Genomic DNA, 18,154 nt, shown 5'->3' with positions numbered 1-18,154 from the left:
CTCAAAAAGTGTAACTTGAATTAATATCAAAGAAAAAGAAATACTGCATGAATAAAATAAATAAATAATTATAATTGCATAAGTTGATACAAAATGCTATGTCGGGGTTGGGCATATTAGCCCTCAGCGGCATTTTGCCCGAGCTAACAGTTTTAAGTTTTATTGTAACTACTATAAATTTATAAAATGTAGGACACATAACAAAAATTATAATAAATATTTTATTTCAGTAATAATTTTTTTAATATGTCTTTATAATAGCGTTTAATTTAGTTTATTTGAAATAATAAATTCTATGTTTGGTTTAATCTCATTTGCTGTAGCTACACGCATTATTGTACAAAAATTTTAATCAAATAACCTACTTCGTATTTTATGTTTGTTTAATTTCATTATTGAAAAAATTTGTTCACAAGTGTAGGTACTTCCAAATATAAATATAATTTTCGAATCAAAAAGTTTTAAACCAGGTTATTTCTTTAAACTTCCTTATAAAAAGTAATTTCAATAATAACTTCAGTTTATGAACCACTGTTTCTTCAAACACATATGCCCAAATGAATCTTATGAGAGCGCAATGTGAATGATTGGCCAACACCGCTTCTACTGCCCGCTTACCATAGAATTTCCAACGATTTGGAGTTTTTCCCATAGAAACGAATCAGCAGATTGCTCTCTCACAACGTAGGGTTGCCAATCTCAATATACTGTAGAAATTATAAAAAATGTCTTCAATATGTTCGAAATTTTCTTAAATTAACTCAAAATCAGAGTCGAATGCTATTATTAAAAAATATATAAACTATTTTTAATAGTTTGATTTCAGTTTTGATATTATATATTACGAAAAATTATAATTGAAAAGTTAGATGTGTACAAAACTACATATGCGAATTGAGTAATGGCAACATTGTTCAAGCAAATTGATTTTTTTCACAACTCTTTTGCCCTTCCCTCCGTAAACTGATATTCCCCTCATCAAGCCCTCGTGCGCACTTTGCTAACTTTGCGGACTAAAAATGTGCCCATCCCTGTGCTATGCAATAGCTTTACCGCGGCAGTCCCCGAGTGCCACACGTCTTTTTTTTATTTTCCTACAAGTATATACTGTCCTGAATTCAACAAATGAGTTTAGCGCGAAGATGTAATAAAGCAATTCAATCGTTGATCACATATCTCTCGGAACTAGATACAATAAATTGTCCCCAAGAATGCAAAACATGGCAACATCACTTATAAGTTAATAGACGAAAGGAAAAACGACTGTGGGCAAAAAATAGTAAGACTTTTTAATTTATATTTCGTGCGAAATATTTTTTTTCGTCGAAATATTTTTTGTTTAAGTTGGTATGACTGTCAATGACATCTGTGTCAAATGTCACATCAAAGTAATCATTAGTGTTTAATATACGGTTGTCTTTCTGATGTACATAAAGTGCATACGCCGATGTTTACGATAAGTGAAATAATTCTACAACTAAATTCCATTAAAGTTTGTGTGTAAAATCAAATTTCTGATGCCGAAACGTTCAGAATGTTGAAAAAAAGCCAATTGTGGGCAAGTGCTCTTGATTGGTACAAATTATGCAAAGAAGGCCGAGAACCCGTTGACGATGAACCACGTTCATGACGGACATCAAAATCAGCAGATGACAACACGTCACAAAAATAAAGAAATTGGTACTTGAGAATCGACGACTAACAGTCAAAAATCTTACTGGCATCCTTGAGATATCAGTGAAAACCATTTTGAAAGATCCGGCGTCACATTAACGTTTATTGTTTCACAGACCAAAACCAAGGCTATGTTAACAGTTTTCTTCAGTTATCAAGGTGTAATGCACGCGGAATTCGTACCGTCAACAACGAATCTTATTTGAATATTATTCGTTAATTGCGTAAAGCTATTTGTAAAGATAATTTGTAACGATAATGCACCGTCACATACTGCATTTTTTCTTCATTCGATTTTCGCCAATTTTACCACAACATTGACCTGATTTAGCTCCGTCTGACTTCTGGCTATTCATCAAACTCAAACGGGCGCTGCGGGGATGCCTTTTTAAGTCAAACGTGAATTGCTAAGCGCATTGAAGGCTATTCCAGAAATTGACTTGGACTACTGTTTCGAGAATTTTAAAAAACGTTGGCGGAAGTGTATTGGGGCCAAATGAGATTACTTTGAGGGAGAACAAATATATTATATTTTAAAGAATAAATCAATAATTTTAAAATTATGACACTATAAAAAGAGTTATGGGTTAAATTAGTAAATAATGAAAAGATCAAAATGTATGTGAAAAATTAAGAAAAAAGCAACGAATAATTGAATCTGAGATGTGCACTCAACTCTTTAATCATAATAAAACCGATCCATAAGAAACAACATTTCCCACTGGAGTCCAATCGACAGTCACTCTAGCGGACTGCACATGATGAACCCGTTCTGAGGCGTTGAAAGACGACAAAGTCGGGAGAAAAGGTTATTACATCAGTCTTTTGGGATGCACGTGGTATAATACATACTCAACGACTGATTACTGAGCCAGCTATAATCTATTTCACTGCGTCCTCAGCAATTGGAATATTTTTGAGGCAGAAAATGTTTCAAATTGTCCCTTAGTTTTTTTTCAAATCATTTGTCGGAATCGCCAATATCGTATGCATATGGTTGTCATACAAACAAAGAGAAGCGTTCGGGCGCCAATTTAATACAGAACGCTTTATTTTGAAAATTATATCAACTTAATATAATATTATCTATAATGGAATTTCTAAATGAAAACTTACTCAATTCCCGCTGCAGTTGCAAGTGTTGTTATGTGTTAGCTGTTATGTGGTATCTAGCAGTTATTATAACGGGTTTTTCAATAAGAGCGCTACAAAATTTTTATTATTACTCCTGTGAAAGTACATTCGATGCCATTATGTATGGAACTCGATTTCATTTGCATGACCACCACGGGTACGCTTGCAGAAGTTTAGACGCTGAACCCAATTTTCGACGGTTTTCAAACATAAATCGGTCGATACTACTGGTATTTCACGTTCGATATTCATCGATCGGCGCTGGACTGTTGGCTTAACCATAGAATTGACGTAGCTTCACAGAAAATAGTCCAACGGCGTCAAAATATGAAAGGGCCATTACGTGATATAACACGTCCACCAAACTTGTTTTTCAATAAATCGATTGATATTCGCTGTGTGGCTTGTGGCGCCGTCCTGTTGAAACCACATATTGTCCATGTACATTTCATCCAATTCGGGCCAGAAATATGCGGATATCATCTAGCGGTAGCGATTTCCAATCACAATAAAGTACGGTCCAGCGACGCCGTCGACCCACAAACCGCACCAAACCGTAATTTTTTCGGGATAAAATGGTGACTCGATTTGGGTTTTCTGCAATTGATGCGCTAGCAACAGTAATATTCTCAATACTACTGGCACTTCCTTGTTTCATTGGCACAGGAACATTTTACTGCGAATTTCGGTAGTAAATTTTAATAATTTCAACTCGTTGTTGTATCGTATGTCTTTCCATGATGGAATAAGCCTTACTTAAGGGAAATGTCACAAGAGCGAAAAAAATATGTCATCGTTTGATGTTGCTATCGCTCTACTTTTGTAGCGTTCCTATTGAAAACCCCGTTATATATTATGTTTTCCATAGAAATATATATTTTCTAGTAGGAATTGTATATTACAGATACCGGACCAAATGGTACTGTAGTTTTGTGCCAACAAATTTTCAAAAGATTACAAATCATTTCACAGAATCATTTAGACTTTTCCATCTATACAGTTGTCGTATAAATGTATCTCTCTTCTAAGTAATTGTGGGGCAATCCTCGTGCTTATTACTTTTATGTACTTACAACTTCTATCCTTCGTTTATGTAATCTTCGTCATCACTGCAGCTACAAGCGCCGTTAGAAAATTGATGTAAGCTGTTAATATGTATCCGGGAGCTATTTTCCTTTACATTTTCTCCATTTTGTAGCGTTGCCAAGCGCAGTTAATTCACAAAGTAATTTTATTAGACTTGTTTCACTCAGATGCAATGACTCAGCGAAGGGCAACTTTAGGTTACTTTGAATATAACGCTCCCAGCAGCTATTCTCGTGCTTTTATGTTCTTACATATAACAGAGTACGTTTTTAAAACACATAACTAAGATTATATACATATGTATATACTATAGCCATAGGACGAAATTTGAAATTGACTAAGTCCCCTTCTGGCGCAGATGGAAGATCGGTGAATTATTTAGCAGTGTTTTCACTTTTTCTCTTTTAAGCACTTTTGATATTTTAATTGAATATATTTGCATCACTCTGAAATGTTCAGAATTGATATGAGTTTTGGTACATCCAGTGTGTTATTGCGCAAAACTCTACCGTTACTCAAGGTAATTTTATCACATGATTATTCATAATTGAGAAAATTCGCACAAGGCTCTTGTTTAATGTCTCCCCATGAGGATACTTAAGTAACGCAGAATTTAATGTTACATTTTACGATTACGATTCAAAGTTAAAGTCGATAACTGGCAGGTTTGAGTTATTTAATATTTTATTATTTTTTCCAGATTTTTTGATGTTCTGCTAGACTCGTTCAGACGAGGACTTTTCAGTTGCGCATTATCGGCAGATACTCTTTTGATATTGCTCATTGTGTTCATACAAGTGACACGAGGGCGACAAATTGAGTTAAACAGTTTTCTGTATTATCTAAGTCCAGATGGTCCGTTAAGTCCAATTTTGAATGACTCGTTCAAGCATTTCGACTGGTAACTGGTGAATGACATGTGCGATGTTTAGCTCCAAGTTCTGAATAGAAGCGGGGTTATCCGCATAGACTTTAGACTTTACATTTCTCCACTGGAAAATGTCTAACGGTGTGATATCATACGAGCTTGGTGGCCAATCGACCGGCATATAACGTGAAATTATCTGCTCTCCGAAGTGTTTTCTCAATAAATCCATTGATTGATGCGATGTGTGTCAATTTCAGATTTGAAATAGTCGGTTGTCATAGCGCGATAACGGTTGCAATTTTTGAAGAAATATGGATCTATGATTCCACGGTATGAAACGGCAGCTCTTGAATCTTTAAATATAAAATGCGCCAAGTCGTTTCAATGCGCTAGTCCGAGTTGCTGCGAACGGTGCCGAATCGACTCTCCACGGTCTTCGTGTTCATTCTCAGCTACGCTTGTATATTTTCTTCACTGTACACACGTGCTGGACGTGGTCTATTCTGTCGAATATTATCCATATAATGAATGCTGGGTCTCAAGATGGATGTTGATGGTGCGAATTGCCGTAAGTTGAGCGTAGCGCACGAAACACCTTATTTCCTGAATGTGAATCTTCGTAAAAAAGTTAAGAGAGTTGTAAACGTTGTTCAGGCGTAAAGCTTTTCAGGATGAAATGCCAAACATGATAATTTGACACGACTTCTGCGAGATGTGTCAAAAGTAGGCTATTGGAAAAAGTACCTTAGCATGGAACATCTGTTGGTTTTGTCCGATCTAAATAATTCTTTCAAATATGGCACCAATCCCTTAAAAAAATAACCCAGGGCAATATATCCTTAAATGAAAAAGTTTTCTATAAAAGCAGTTGATTCCGATCAAAAATGGGAGCTATATGCTATAGTAGCCGGATCTGGAACATTTCATAACAAATTTCTTAAAAATATCTCGTGAAATATATCAGTTTTTCATAGAAGAACTAGGGCACGTTTGCAGCTAAGTATATAATGTAGTTATTTGATATCGGCGGTTCGACAATAAGCAAAATTTAACGGTGGTATCTCCAAAACTGACTAGTGTATATGCAGACAGACGGACATGGCTAAATTGACTCAGCTCGTTTCCTTCTGGGTTCAAACTTAATATTCAATTTTTAGGACATGCCTACCTAATTTGCCAACCTCAAAATAAAGATCTTTGAAACTAAAGTAACTATCTATTCGATTCTATCTATACACATACAAGGTGAAATACCTTTCTATGGCAATTTTTATTCCTCAATTTCAACCAAGCAAAATGGTATTACTATGAGCGCATGCCCCCCTTTCGAGTATTTGTCGGAATTAAACATCCCTAATCCGCCCCGCGTCTCTCAGCAAGCGCACGCCAATTTCTGCAAACAGACGTTGAGCTGTTCCACGGCTACATTTCTGACAGTTGAATTCCGTCTTTTCAGTGCATTTATGCAATTATACTCGATTTAACAACTAAACACACATCAAACACATTTTCAAAAGTAAATTAAACTAATTATGTGTAATTTTCTTGTCTTTTCTGCCTTTCAGACATCCAACATCGCATTGCCACAATTGTACACGCACCTTGAATACGACTTAACTTGAAAGGTTGATGCCACCGAAACTGGTAGAACGCGTACAAATTACGTGAATGCCGGCGTGAGAACACGAAGACGTTAAAACGCACAAAACCGACGACGTAAACGGAAGAGCAAAAGTAAACTTAATTAGAAAATTTGTCGCACGTCTTTACCTCAGTGAACTTTCCTTATAGGAGTAAGAAGCTTGGCACTGAAGCCTGCACGTCTCTGCTTCCGATGTCAAGTCAAGGATAAATACAATAAAATTCCGATTAAAATAAAGCCGCCTGTCACTTCTAGCTGCTAAAGCAGCATAAAAAAGAAAGCGAAATAATAAAACCGAGAGGACATCGTAGGAAGCGACCCGTCTGCTTGCGCGTTCTTATGGCCATGTAGACCAATAATCCACCAAAATAGTAATTCTTGCAACAAACTTTAACGCTATTTATAACATCAGAGCTGTGATACACCAAAAAAAAAAAAAACAAGACATCAAAATGAAAAACACACACAAAATCACGAAAGAAAGCAAAACTGAATAAACAAAGGAAAGCAAAGGCCAAATAAAGTGAAATTGCAAGTAGTACATAAAACCGTAAAATACGCTCTTACCTATTCATATAAATGATATTCGAACATACATGTGTATGTGTGTGTGTGTTTGTTATACTAGGTCATAAGCAACATTTGTTACGAGGCAGCAGCGCATAAAAAAGGCTCATCACAGTAGATTTTCTCTTGTGGCGCCACCGGCTGGGAAAATTGTTTTTAATACGGCAAAACGGCCCAACTATCGCCTATTGCCGTAATAAGTAATTTCGGGGGGAAACAACAACAGCACAGCAGTTGGCGTCGTGCTACGTCAGCGTTAAAAGACTTGGCAAGTCATCGGTCTTAAAACCATTCGTAGCGGGATTTAAAAGCAATAAATGACATGCGCCCAATTGTCGTCAACTTTATTTTGAAGCACTTGTCGTCCACACGCTACGGGCATATGTTCAACTGAATCCGCATGGTTTTGGGTTTCGCAGGACATACATTTATTTCGGCCAAGGTGCTGTGAAGAACGTAGCCAATCGACAACAAAACGCTGACTGGTAGCTACAAACGAAATAGGTTGGTCAACCCAAGCGTAATTTATAAAAACGAACTGCCAAACTCGGCATACGCAGCCAAATACCAAGTGGTCGGTCATAACACTTACGCACATTCCTTTGCATTTTTTTAGCATTCGTTTTGAAAACTATTAACACGCACCCGAGCGGCCGGGAGGCGGTTCGCAGGAAATACATACGAACATACACATGCGCTCATAAGCTCACAGGACAAGCACACTCATCGCGATATCATTAATTTAGAACGGAATGGCAACGACAATGTCTACAACACGCAAGGCGACGGTGCGGAAGGAGGAAGTGAAACATTCAAGTTCATCGCTGTCATCGTTAATCACATGTTTTATATCCTGTTTCATCGTGGCTGTGAGTTGCCTTTGTCCGCCAACAGTAGGGGCGACAGCAATTGCTGCGGCGACAGCGTCGGTAACATCGACAGCATCAGCAGCAGCAGCAGCAGCAGCAGCAGCGGCAATGACAGCTAAGGTGGCCACAGTGGGCGACGGTAGCGAAGACAGTGCAACCACCATTGCCGGTCAAGGTGGTAGTCGTTTGGGTGTTCTGAGTAGTGGTACGGTTGGAGGCGACGGTGAAGGCAACGCTTTGAGCTGGGATCATGCCGTCGATTTGAATGAGGATTTTCGCATTTTATGGACAATCATTAATCAGGATATTACGTTCGAAATACAAGCACGTACGCTGGGTTACGTTGGATTTGGTTTCTCGCCCGACGGCAGCCTCGCTGGCTCTGACATCGCCATCGGTTGGGTAGACAAGGGTCAAACATATTTTCAGGTGAGCTTAACAATATACTTAAATATATTTCACACACCCATTCAACTATAATGGGTCTTACACACGCAGCTCATAAGTGTTTTCACGCTCATTCTTGCCTTTGTATCTGAGAATATTTATCTTTATGGTGTCTAAATTTTATCCCCATCATTACTTATGTGACCTACGCATGTATGTATATACATATATATGTCGGTTTGTTAGGTATGTTGAAGAAACTAGGAGAATTTCGGATTGTATGGCAACCTTTTTAGGCTTCAGTGCATAAATTTTTGAGTTATGGCAACTAACACAATTGTTAAAGGAAGCAATTGACGATATACTCGGTATTTATATATATATATCTGTATATATGTACATATGAACATATATTGCCACTTAGCAATTAGCAAGTAGAATTAGTCTTTTAGTTTATATGGCAGCTGTATGCAATAGTGATCCGACCTGGAAAATTTCTCAATTATTTTAGGGTTGCTTTGGACAATAATCCTTTCCAAACTTTGTGAAGATATCTCGTCAACTAAAAAACTACATTTTCATATATATTTTTCGTTCAGTTCGTATGACAACTTTATAGCAGTCCCGACATTGGGAGAAAAGGGTGTACACAAAATTTCAGCGTGATATCTCACAAAATGAAAGACTGGTTCATTTCATTGAGATAGTCGGTCTATATATGTATATGGAAAATAATTGAGATTTTGCAATGCTACCTGTGGTCTGTTGTGTCCTCTCCTTTATCACTTACATATGATCACAAAGATCCAGCACTGAGGTGAAGTGATACCTGTCCACCTAGATAGATCCAAGAGCCATGAGCCTGCTTCTACACATTGGTGGGCAGTCTAAAATCAGATGTTCTGAAGTTTCCTGTTCCATGTCGTAAAACCAACAATTTGCGCAATAGATTATGCCTATGTTAGGCAAGTGTTTCTTGAGCCTGCAGTGCTCTGTATAGAACGCGTAGCCTTGTTGGATAAGGAATTCGTCTCCTGGTAGCTTGATCGTACATATCTGTAAACCTTGCTAGGTTGTAATCTCCCAGTTAGAACTTTATGCCAGAGCATACATATCAGGAGTACACGGTTGCAAACTCCTCTACATACGTGACAGTAAGCCTTTCGATCGTGGTATGCCGCCATCTGATGATAATTGGACTGCTGTCCCAGGAGCTGTGGGCTAGACATCTGCATATCATGAGTGCCTGGTGGCTCTGGACAGCGTTAATTCCACCTGCATATTTCACCGTAGGGTTGGATCTAATATGAGACGGTCTAAGATGTAGGTATCTCCTTTTCAAAATCATACGTGATTTGAAGATCATTCCCTCATCTGTGAAACTAGTCATAAATCTTTGACTTTGAACTCCGATATAAAGTTAAGCGAGAAACTGTTATTTTTTTGCAAATTTACTTAATATCCATTTTTTAAATTAAAAGTCGGAGCTTCTTAATAAAATTCTTCACAAACTGTGTCATGTTAAAATACAACAACAAACAAATACCAAAAAACAATCTCCACCTGGTACTTTATTTATACATATATGTATATGTATGTATTTACCTATTGCATATTCGTATATTTCTAACTGTTTCCAATGCAAGTAGAGTAACTGCTAGTGATTCTCCCAAGGTTAGCTGTGAGTGGCAACACTGGTTGCAGCGCACTTTAATATGCAATTTTCTCGTAGTTGGGTTGTCAATCTTAATTATTATTTGTGCAGAATTTTTTTTAATGACAGAGGTACAACCGGTATCTGGTAAACAGCTAAGTAAAAGAACGTGGATTGCAGCGATGCATGGACGTTGCATGTTAATAGTTGATTGCATGTGCAACAAGCAATGCTTTAATGCCGCCGCCAGTGTCATATTTCCGTACAGAATCTTCAAGCACAGCAAACCGGTCTTAAGCAGCTGTTCTTCGTACTTATTATATTTTACAACCTGTTTCTTGAACTGGCAACCGAAGGAATGTGCATTCAGATGTAATCATCAAAAAGATACAACCAACAAAACAACAACGAAATTTATGAGATAAGATATTTCTTCTTAATTATATGAAAAACATACAAAACATACTTATACTGTACTAGTTTACATAACTAAATGTATGCAAAAGAACCCATCGTTCTTAATTAGGTTTAACGGTGTCGTTTAAACTATTTAATTAAGCATTTTTGAAATATGTAAGCGCTAGTGTATTTAGGATAATTTTACAATATTGCAACGTTGTAAGGTCAAGCAATAGTATGCTGATTTTTATATCTGAAAATGAGCCTTACTTACAAGTAAGGTGAAGGGTTTGTCCGGAAGGTAATAGGACTGATTTTCTTCCGCCGGGACTGTACTTCAAAGCTTGCGCGCACCGACTGAATTCGGTAGAGGGCTTCCCTAGCTAACGAACGAGTGGCTGGTCAGTTGTCTCCGAGCACCGACGTGTTTCTGTGAGTGCTGCAAGCCGAAAATGCAGCGTTCGTTAGAGCAGGCTTACCCAGATGTTGCTTTAGCAAGAAGTAGAGTGTTTCGGTGGCACCAGGTCTGTTTAGGGGGCCGGCGTCTCCTCGCCCAAAAAAGGGAACAATGAGCAAATCCAAAGTGAAAACGATACTCATTGTCTTTTTTGTCATCAACGTTTACGTATAAGTCTTCATGAGACTCAAACGAAGGTGTAATCGTGTCCGACAACCCATCGCAGCCGATTGGAAGTTGCTCACGATAAGGCCCCGGTTCACATCGCCTTTCTTGTAAACATGGAAATCGCGCTTTCAGCGCTACAGCGACGCAGAAGAAACCTATTTTGAAAGAATTGTAACGATTGGTTCAATAAATTTGTTTAAATCGACTCTGTCCTATTACTTTCCGGATAAATCCTGTATGGGTATATTTAAAACAATAAAAGCTATTTGCGAATCTCGAAAAACAGTTCTGTAAATACTAGAGGAATAAAAGAATAATAATAAATAGTAAGTAAGTAATTACACACGGTTTAAAAGTTTTTAAAAAAGACAATTAAAAGGCAAAGCAATACCGGCGTTTACTGCTTACGTGGCATTTACTTTACTAATTTTTATTAATTAGATGTTCTGTGCAACCGATTGTCCTTTCATATAATTTGTCGAATTATTTTACTTTGTGTTGCATTTCCCATTTTCACGTGACTCCAAAGTTTCTTGATATGCTTTGGGTCTTGACTAAACAAGAACAGTTAAAAGCAGTCACCAAATTGTCATGAAACCACTGTTAAGTGTGTCCAACTGTATGTTTCAGATCGTTATCCCATGTAATACGTCCATGCTACAGGCATGTTAGCGTTGGCAAATTGCAGCATGATGGCGTTCATAATTAGTATGTACTTAAATTGGTCCATTTGTCTATCAGTTTTACATATAGACTCAATGTCGTGCCATGACATTGCACCTCAAAGCATTACATTACTGCCTCCATGCTCCAATGCACCTGGATGCAACTATTTTCGTTTTGAACGCCTAACATAGCTTATCACATCAGAACAGATACACAAAGATAAATATTGTATTGTTTCATCAGTAAACAGTGCCTTTTTTCAACCACTTGTTGTCGTTGGCGGAATTTTAAAGCGATCTCCAAATGATTTAGTCTTCTTCTATAACAGAGCAGCGGTTTCTTTCTGGAAATCCTTCCGAACAGTTCTGCCTCTCAAAATTACCTGTTAATAGTTGCTATGGTTAATGATATTTAATTGTACCCAAAAATCTATTGCTTTTCTCTTGGCGGTGACAAGTGGAACCTTTTTTGAATCGCGAACAAGCAGTTCATCTTCCTTGATGTCGTTTAACACGTTATCCATCTGTGTGAAACTTATTTGTATGACTTTGCTCACGCAATTGGATCGTTGTCATCCTGTTCCCTTCTTATCTTCAGCACAATATTTCTGCCGTATGCCGTTATTAATTAGTTGTAGCAATTATAGCACAATATTATACGAAATTCTTATTTTCTACTAAATGAGATCGGTAAATCACTATTCATTCTAACAACAAAATTAAGTCATATGCGTAAGCTACCGGACCAAATGACAGACGAGAGCGGATGAGTCAATAGTCATTAGTATCAATGACTCATTAATAGTAATGAGAAAAATTTTCTCGTCGTTTTCATACAGTATTAATATTCATAGCCTATAATGCTTTTATAATATTTGCTGGTGACTTGTGACGTAGAAATCAAATTAGTTATATAGCATAAATTCCGTGAATCTTGAGCCTATAAACTGACATAACCAAGTCTAAAATTTAAGTTCATCCTGCTGAAATCATAGGAATCCAATAGGCATTGATGTGGTAAGGCTAAAAATCTTGACGAACGCAAGTTTTATGGATGAGCTTTATTTACGTCTTCATCTCCGTTGTCCAGCTTTGGAGGACTGATGTTGAAGCATCTCGGTAATTTTACCGTCGGCGAACCTGGAGACATAGCCGAAAGTGACATTAGCAGTCTCCACAAATTTTTCATACGTTCTAAGTGCATTGTCAAATTGTAACGGTCCTATGACATGTTATGTAGAATATTTCGGCAACACCACGGACAGGCGTTCTAAGCTGTCCAAGTGCGATTTCTTATTAGGATTGACCTCATAACATAACCTAACCTGACCAAGATACAGAATTGTAATTTACTACGGAACATCGGAGTATGAATGAGCATCAGTGGCGTAAAAAGTTTTAAAATGTGGACCCACCCGCAGATAATCATTACATGTTTTTCTCGAAACTACATTTTTTAATGGCCCGCTCTAAATTCGGACCTCTTGACTACAATACCCCCTTAAACAAATGCTTGTAGGAAATTCACCTACAAATGAACCTGTAGTATGAATTTGTAATACATATGTACGTATGTGCGGAGACCATTTCGTACAAACATTCTGATTGAATGAATTGGCAACAAGCACTATGAGTAATTATAATTTAAGTGCTAATTCAATCGTGCGAACACAACGTAAATTTGAACGCAATTACGAGACTGAAAACACGGAAGCCACCGAGTTATTAAAGTGACATAAATTGTAATAAAAAGCCTAGTACGTCACGATCCCCAATCGTACAACTCTATATAACTATATAAATATACTTACATGCGTATGCTTGTAAGCACGCACGCTTGCCTACTTTTCCTTCCGCCTCGTCAGCTCCCCCAATTTAAAAGCAACATTATATACTAATTGGTATTTAGATTGTGGGAATGCGGAGTGAACCCACGCTAATATGCGTGGGCCGAAAGCAGGCCTTTAGAATGACAGTGGCATATTGTTTCAAAACTCAGCATACAATGAGACTTACAGTTAAGCGTAGTTATGTAAATATGCATACTCTCTACTAAACCATTTGTTTGCTTAGTGTCGGTTCACACACGGATTCTTTTGTCGCCCAAATAATTTTGTCGTCTTTTACTTTTTGAGGCTAGGGGATGATGTGTAAGGGAATGCAAAGAATTGTCCGATCCGGGTTGCTAGACTCGTGTCGCTCGTGTGAATGCAATAAGCGACACCAAAAGAAAATTTGCCGGTTATGACCGGCAAAAGAGATCGAGTGTAAGGCTTTAAACACATTCGCAGTTTGCTATTTGTTCGCACATCATTGCTTTGGTTCAAGAGTCCAATATTGAAATGTATGTGAAGGGTTTTTTTTTTTTTTTTTGATACATGCGTTTTCAAGAAGAAACAAAACGCATATAATTTAAAGTTATGGCCAACAATTTGAATTTTTTCATTAAAACGTGGGTTTCCCATTAGTTTAAAAAAAAATAATTCAGCATTGCTGCTTCGCACAATCTTGTAGATCACACAACGGGAGATAATGCGCTCACCAAAAGTTTCTTTCAACAAATTGATTGTTTCGTTGGCTGTATGACATGTAATTGTTGTGCGTGATGGCGGATGGATGGCATGAATAAATGCCTTCTTTGATACTCTGATCCACAGGAGCAAAAGCCAGCCAGTGCACACCTTACCCCTTTTCTGAGAATGCGCATTATCTACTAAAATAAGCGTGGTGCGAACCTCTGCATGGTTGCTGAAATTGCCGACTCTATTTGGCGATTGTACTATCGAAGATTGTTTTCGAGTAAGTCTGTTCATTATGAGATGGATAACCAAACTGAGTATAAACCATGTGACAACCACCAGAAAGACTAACTCCGAAAAAAGTATTGCCTCATTGAAAGCCACATGTTTTAAAAAACACCTACGGGCATATGTACCACAATTCTTTATCCAGAACTCCACATTAAAATTTCGCAAGCCTTAGCATAAAGTTCCATGACCTGTTTGAAAGTTCAAATATGTTGCGGGCTTAAGAAAAACTAATATGTATATGAAACAATGTACATGTTTATCAATTAAAATCGACCATATACAAGTATTTGCCTAAAAATACGGATGTAACAACTCAATTGCATTCAACAATGTATTGTGTCGAAATGTAAATTGTGCAATTTAACCATGAGCAGTATGTAAGTTAGGCCTTTGTTTTGGCATCGTCTCATTTTGTACCCCAAGGTATCCTACTTGGCATCATTACAAGATGTTGGGTTCCGGCAAAAACCAATGCAAACAATGTTGAACTTTGTAGCTCGGCATTTATTTTGCATCAAACTAGGTGTATCCGGGCGAAATACAATTGAACTGCTCGTATAAGTTGTGTAACTCTGTATAATATTTACATGGCTATATATGCATAGGCGCATGTATTCATCAAGTGTTTACGCAAGTGCCCGCCTAATTGAATTCTTAGCAAATACACGTCATGCCCACACTTATGCACACAACCACACACTCATACATACTTCTCTACATGCATACTTATGGTAGTGGCTGAAGTGTTCCCATAAGCACTTCATTCATAGGAAAGCTAGTGTGTAAAGTAAAGTAGAATGTTGTGCACAATCGAAAACAAAACGAACAATGGCCATCAGTTGGTCCGGAGCAGCGCATATTCTGAAAGACAGATGATTGCATGACCACTGGGTTCAAATGTTGGGGGCCGTTTGTTTGTTCCCACCGCCAATTCCATCGTCTGTTGCGCCGAATTATTAAGCTAATGTGCGACGGCACTACCAATCTCAATGGCTACAAATATTTGAATGTATCCACGATTGCCTGCACTATAGAATGCTTCACCAATTCATAGCTGTGCAGAGGCACACATATACATACATAGTATGTACATATACATGTATGTAAATACGCATGCATATGTGTAAATACATGTGCGGCTGGCTCGAACATGAGCTCACATTAGCACCGAAATACGCAAATAGCCATATAATGGACACAAAACAGTCTCATTACTCAAATGCCAATCAAAGCAGCACGCAGCTATTTACAGCTCTCTTCCCTACCACCTTACACACATGCCTTCGGACTTGGCTATAGTTGCTGCAGTCATTAATCACTCGTATATTTATGGTATGTATGTATGTACATATGTGTGGATATGTTATTCGAGAAGCATCAAAATGTTTAAACATTTATCCATCGAAACCTTTTTGCTTAATCGATATTACAAGCTACTATTATTGATATTTGAACATTTTCGTGAAAACGTTAAACATATTAAGCAATTGAACACGTTCATTTCGAAATAGAAAGTCCGACATTGTGTAGAAATAAAAAAAAAATGTTTTTTCTTTGGTCTTTATCACGCGTCTGAACTCTAATACGTACATTCATATTACAGATAATTAACTAAAATTTTAGCAAACAAACAATTTTTAGTACATAATAAAGGCTGATCCTTTCAAAATTCAAAGTTCTTTACTTTTTAAAGAAAATAACACAGAAACTTCAAATTTAATTGGGAATTTTCATTATTACTCGAAAGAACAGTCTTTGCATTTCTTTCAAATGTTGGCCGCGGCTACGTCTCAGATTGTCCATCCGTTGAGTCTAATTTTCGTTGACTCGTTCAAGCATTTCGGCTGATAACTGGCGAATGACACGCGTGATGTTTTGCTCCACGGCTTTAATCGAAGCGGGATTGATCGCATAGAAAAAGTCTAACGGTGTGATATCACACGATCTTGGTGGTCAATCGACCGGCACAGAACGTGAAATTATGTGCTCACCAAAGTGTCGCCTCAATGAATCCATTGATTGATACGATGTGTAGGAAGTGGTGCCGACTTGTTGAAACCAAATGTCGCCGGGAGCACGAAATTCAATTTCAGGCATCAAATAGTCGGTTATCATGACGTGAAAACGGTTATCATTGACGGCTACCTTCTCACCCTCATCATTTTTGAAGAAATATGGATCGATGATTCCACCGGCCCACACACCACACCAAATTGTTGTTTTTTTTTATGAAATTGCAGCTCTTGAATCTCATCAGGTTGCTCTTTGTCATATATGCGGTAATTTTGCTTATTTATATACCCATTGAACCAGAAGTGGATCTCATCGCTGAACAAAAATTTACTTCAAAATGTCGGAACTTATCAACAGCTCATAGAGCAAATCGATGTACTATAGCTTAGGAAGGTCGAACGGCTTTCGTTCTTGCACAAGTTGTATTTTGACGTCAGTCTGAGTTGCTGTGAACGGCCCCGCATTGACTCTCCACGATCTTCTTGTACACTGTCAGCTGCGGCTGCTATATTTTCTTCACTGCGTGCTAGAAGTGGTCTATTCACGCTCAGTAAGCCGACTATGTTGTCCATAAGTTGTGTGAAACAGACTCTTTACAGAACATGAGTTTTCGCAATAAATTTGAACGATGTGAAAACGTTGTTCAAGCCTAAGTCTTTTCGCCGAACAAATGCCAAACAATATTGAACAAAATGGCATGACAACTTGACACGGCTCAAGCGTAATCTGTCAAAAAAAGGATACTTAAAAAAGTACCTCTACTTTTATCACCCGTTAATTGAAAATGCAGTAATTTTCGTATACTTATACGGATAATAATTAATAATTGCCACTGAATAAGAGACTATTTGATGCACCATATGGAGCTGGTAAGCCGTTTTTGATATCACATTAAAAATCGCATTAACAGTTGCATCTGCAGATATTAACACAACATCTAACTTGACAAAATAACTGTACTGCTGCAGTGTTGAGAAAATGTTGAGTCACAATTTAAGCTGAGTGTATGTACATAGCTCACAAATGTTATTGATCTTAAAACTTTCTGATTATTACCGACAGCCCGGTCATTCTTGACTGATAAGTATACCCAAAATACAACTCTATTATGAATCAATAATTTTAGAAAAAATATTATTAACGGAGAAATGGGCCTCTTGCTTCTTATCAGTCATTTTCAAATTTTATTGCAATGTACACATTTTAACCCTATGAATTCTTACACCGGACATAACCGGTATTGAATAGTGTCTTATTAATGTATGTATATCTAACCATAGAAGGCATAGACGAGGTCCTCTAGTTATGTAATAAAAAATTTTGCGAAAAAAATCAAAATTTGTTGTTCGACGAAATCGTGAATGGATTACATTCAAATCTGGTATGTTATCAAATGCTCCGTTGTTTCACTGGGGCCTCAAACTTGATATGACTTTCACCAATGAGTATTCCAATCATGTTCCTATCGAATGTAAGGAGGAACTTTGTGTCTAACCGCAAGTAGATCATTCCTATCGATTGATTGTTTCACATAGATGTTAAGTATGCAGTTGCCTGTTGATGCATTAGAGGCTAGCAACGCAACTTTCACAAGAGCAAAGACATCTGCTTGAAATGCTTGAAATATACAGAGGTGGTTCGGCAGCTTATAAGTCTGCAGTATGTCTTTGGACATAATAGAGTCTCCCCGCACCTACTCTGCCCTTCATTTTCGAGTCCTCCGTATATATTTTATTATGGTTTCTCTGAAACTTCTTTCCT

General features: G+C 37.5%; 1 protein-coding gene across 4 annotated transcripts in view; it reads left to right on the top strand.

Annotated features, from left to right (window-relative positions):
• The window catches only part of LOC108972855 (MOXD1 homolog 2-like), a gene marked incomplete at its 3' end in the record, with an annotated part of 113,899 nt that overhangs the window by 46,892 nt on the left and 48,853 nt on the right, over positions 1–18,154 (top strand). For 2 of the 4 annotated variants that reach the window (XM_018939697.1, XM_018939696.1), the window contains 1 exon segment: positions 6,328–8,269. In XM_018939697.1, coding sequence (XP_018795242.1) covers positions 7,724–8,269 — 546 coding nt within the window. 4 annotated transcript variants of the gene reach the window in all.

This window comes from Bactrocera latifrons, unplaced genomic scaffold (genome assembly GCF_001853355.1).
Source record: "Bactrocera latifrons isolate USDA-ARS-PBARC rearing strain unplaced genomic scaffold, ASM185335v1 scaffold_430, whole genome shotgun sequence".
Classification (NCBI taxonomy): Eukaryota; Metazoa; Arthropoda; class Insecta; order Diptera; family Tephritidae; genus Bactrocera; species Bactrocera latifrons.
This window is presented reverse-complemented; position numbering and strand designations above follow the sequence as displayed.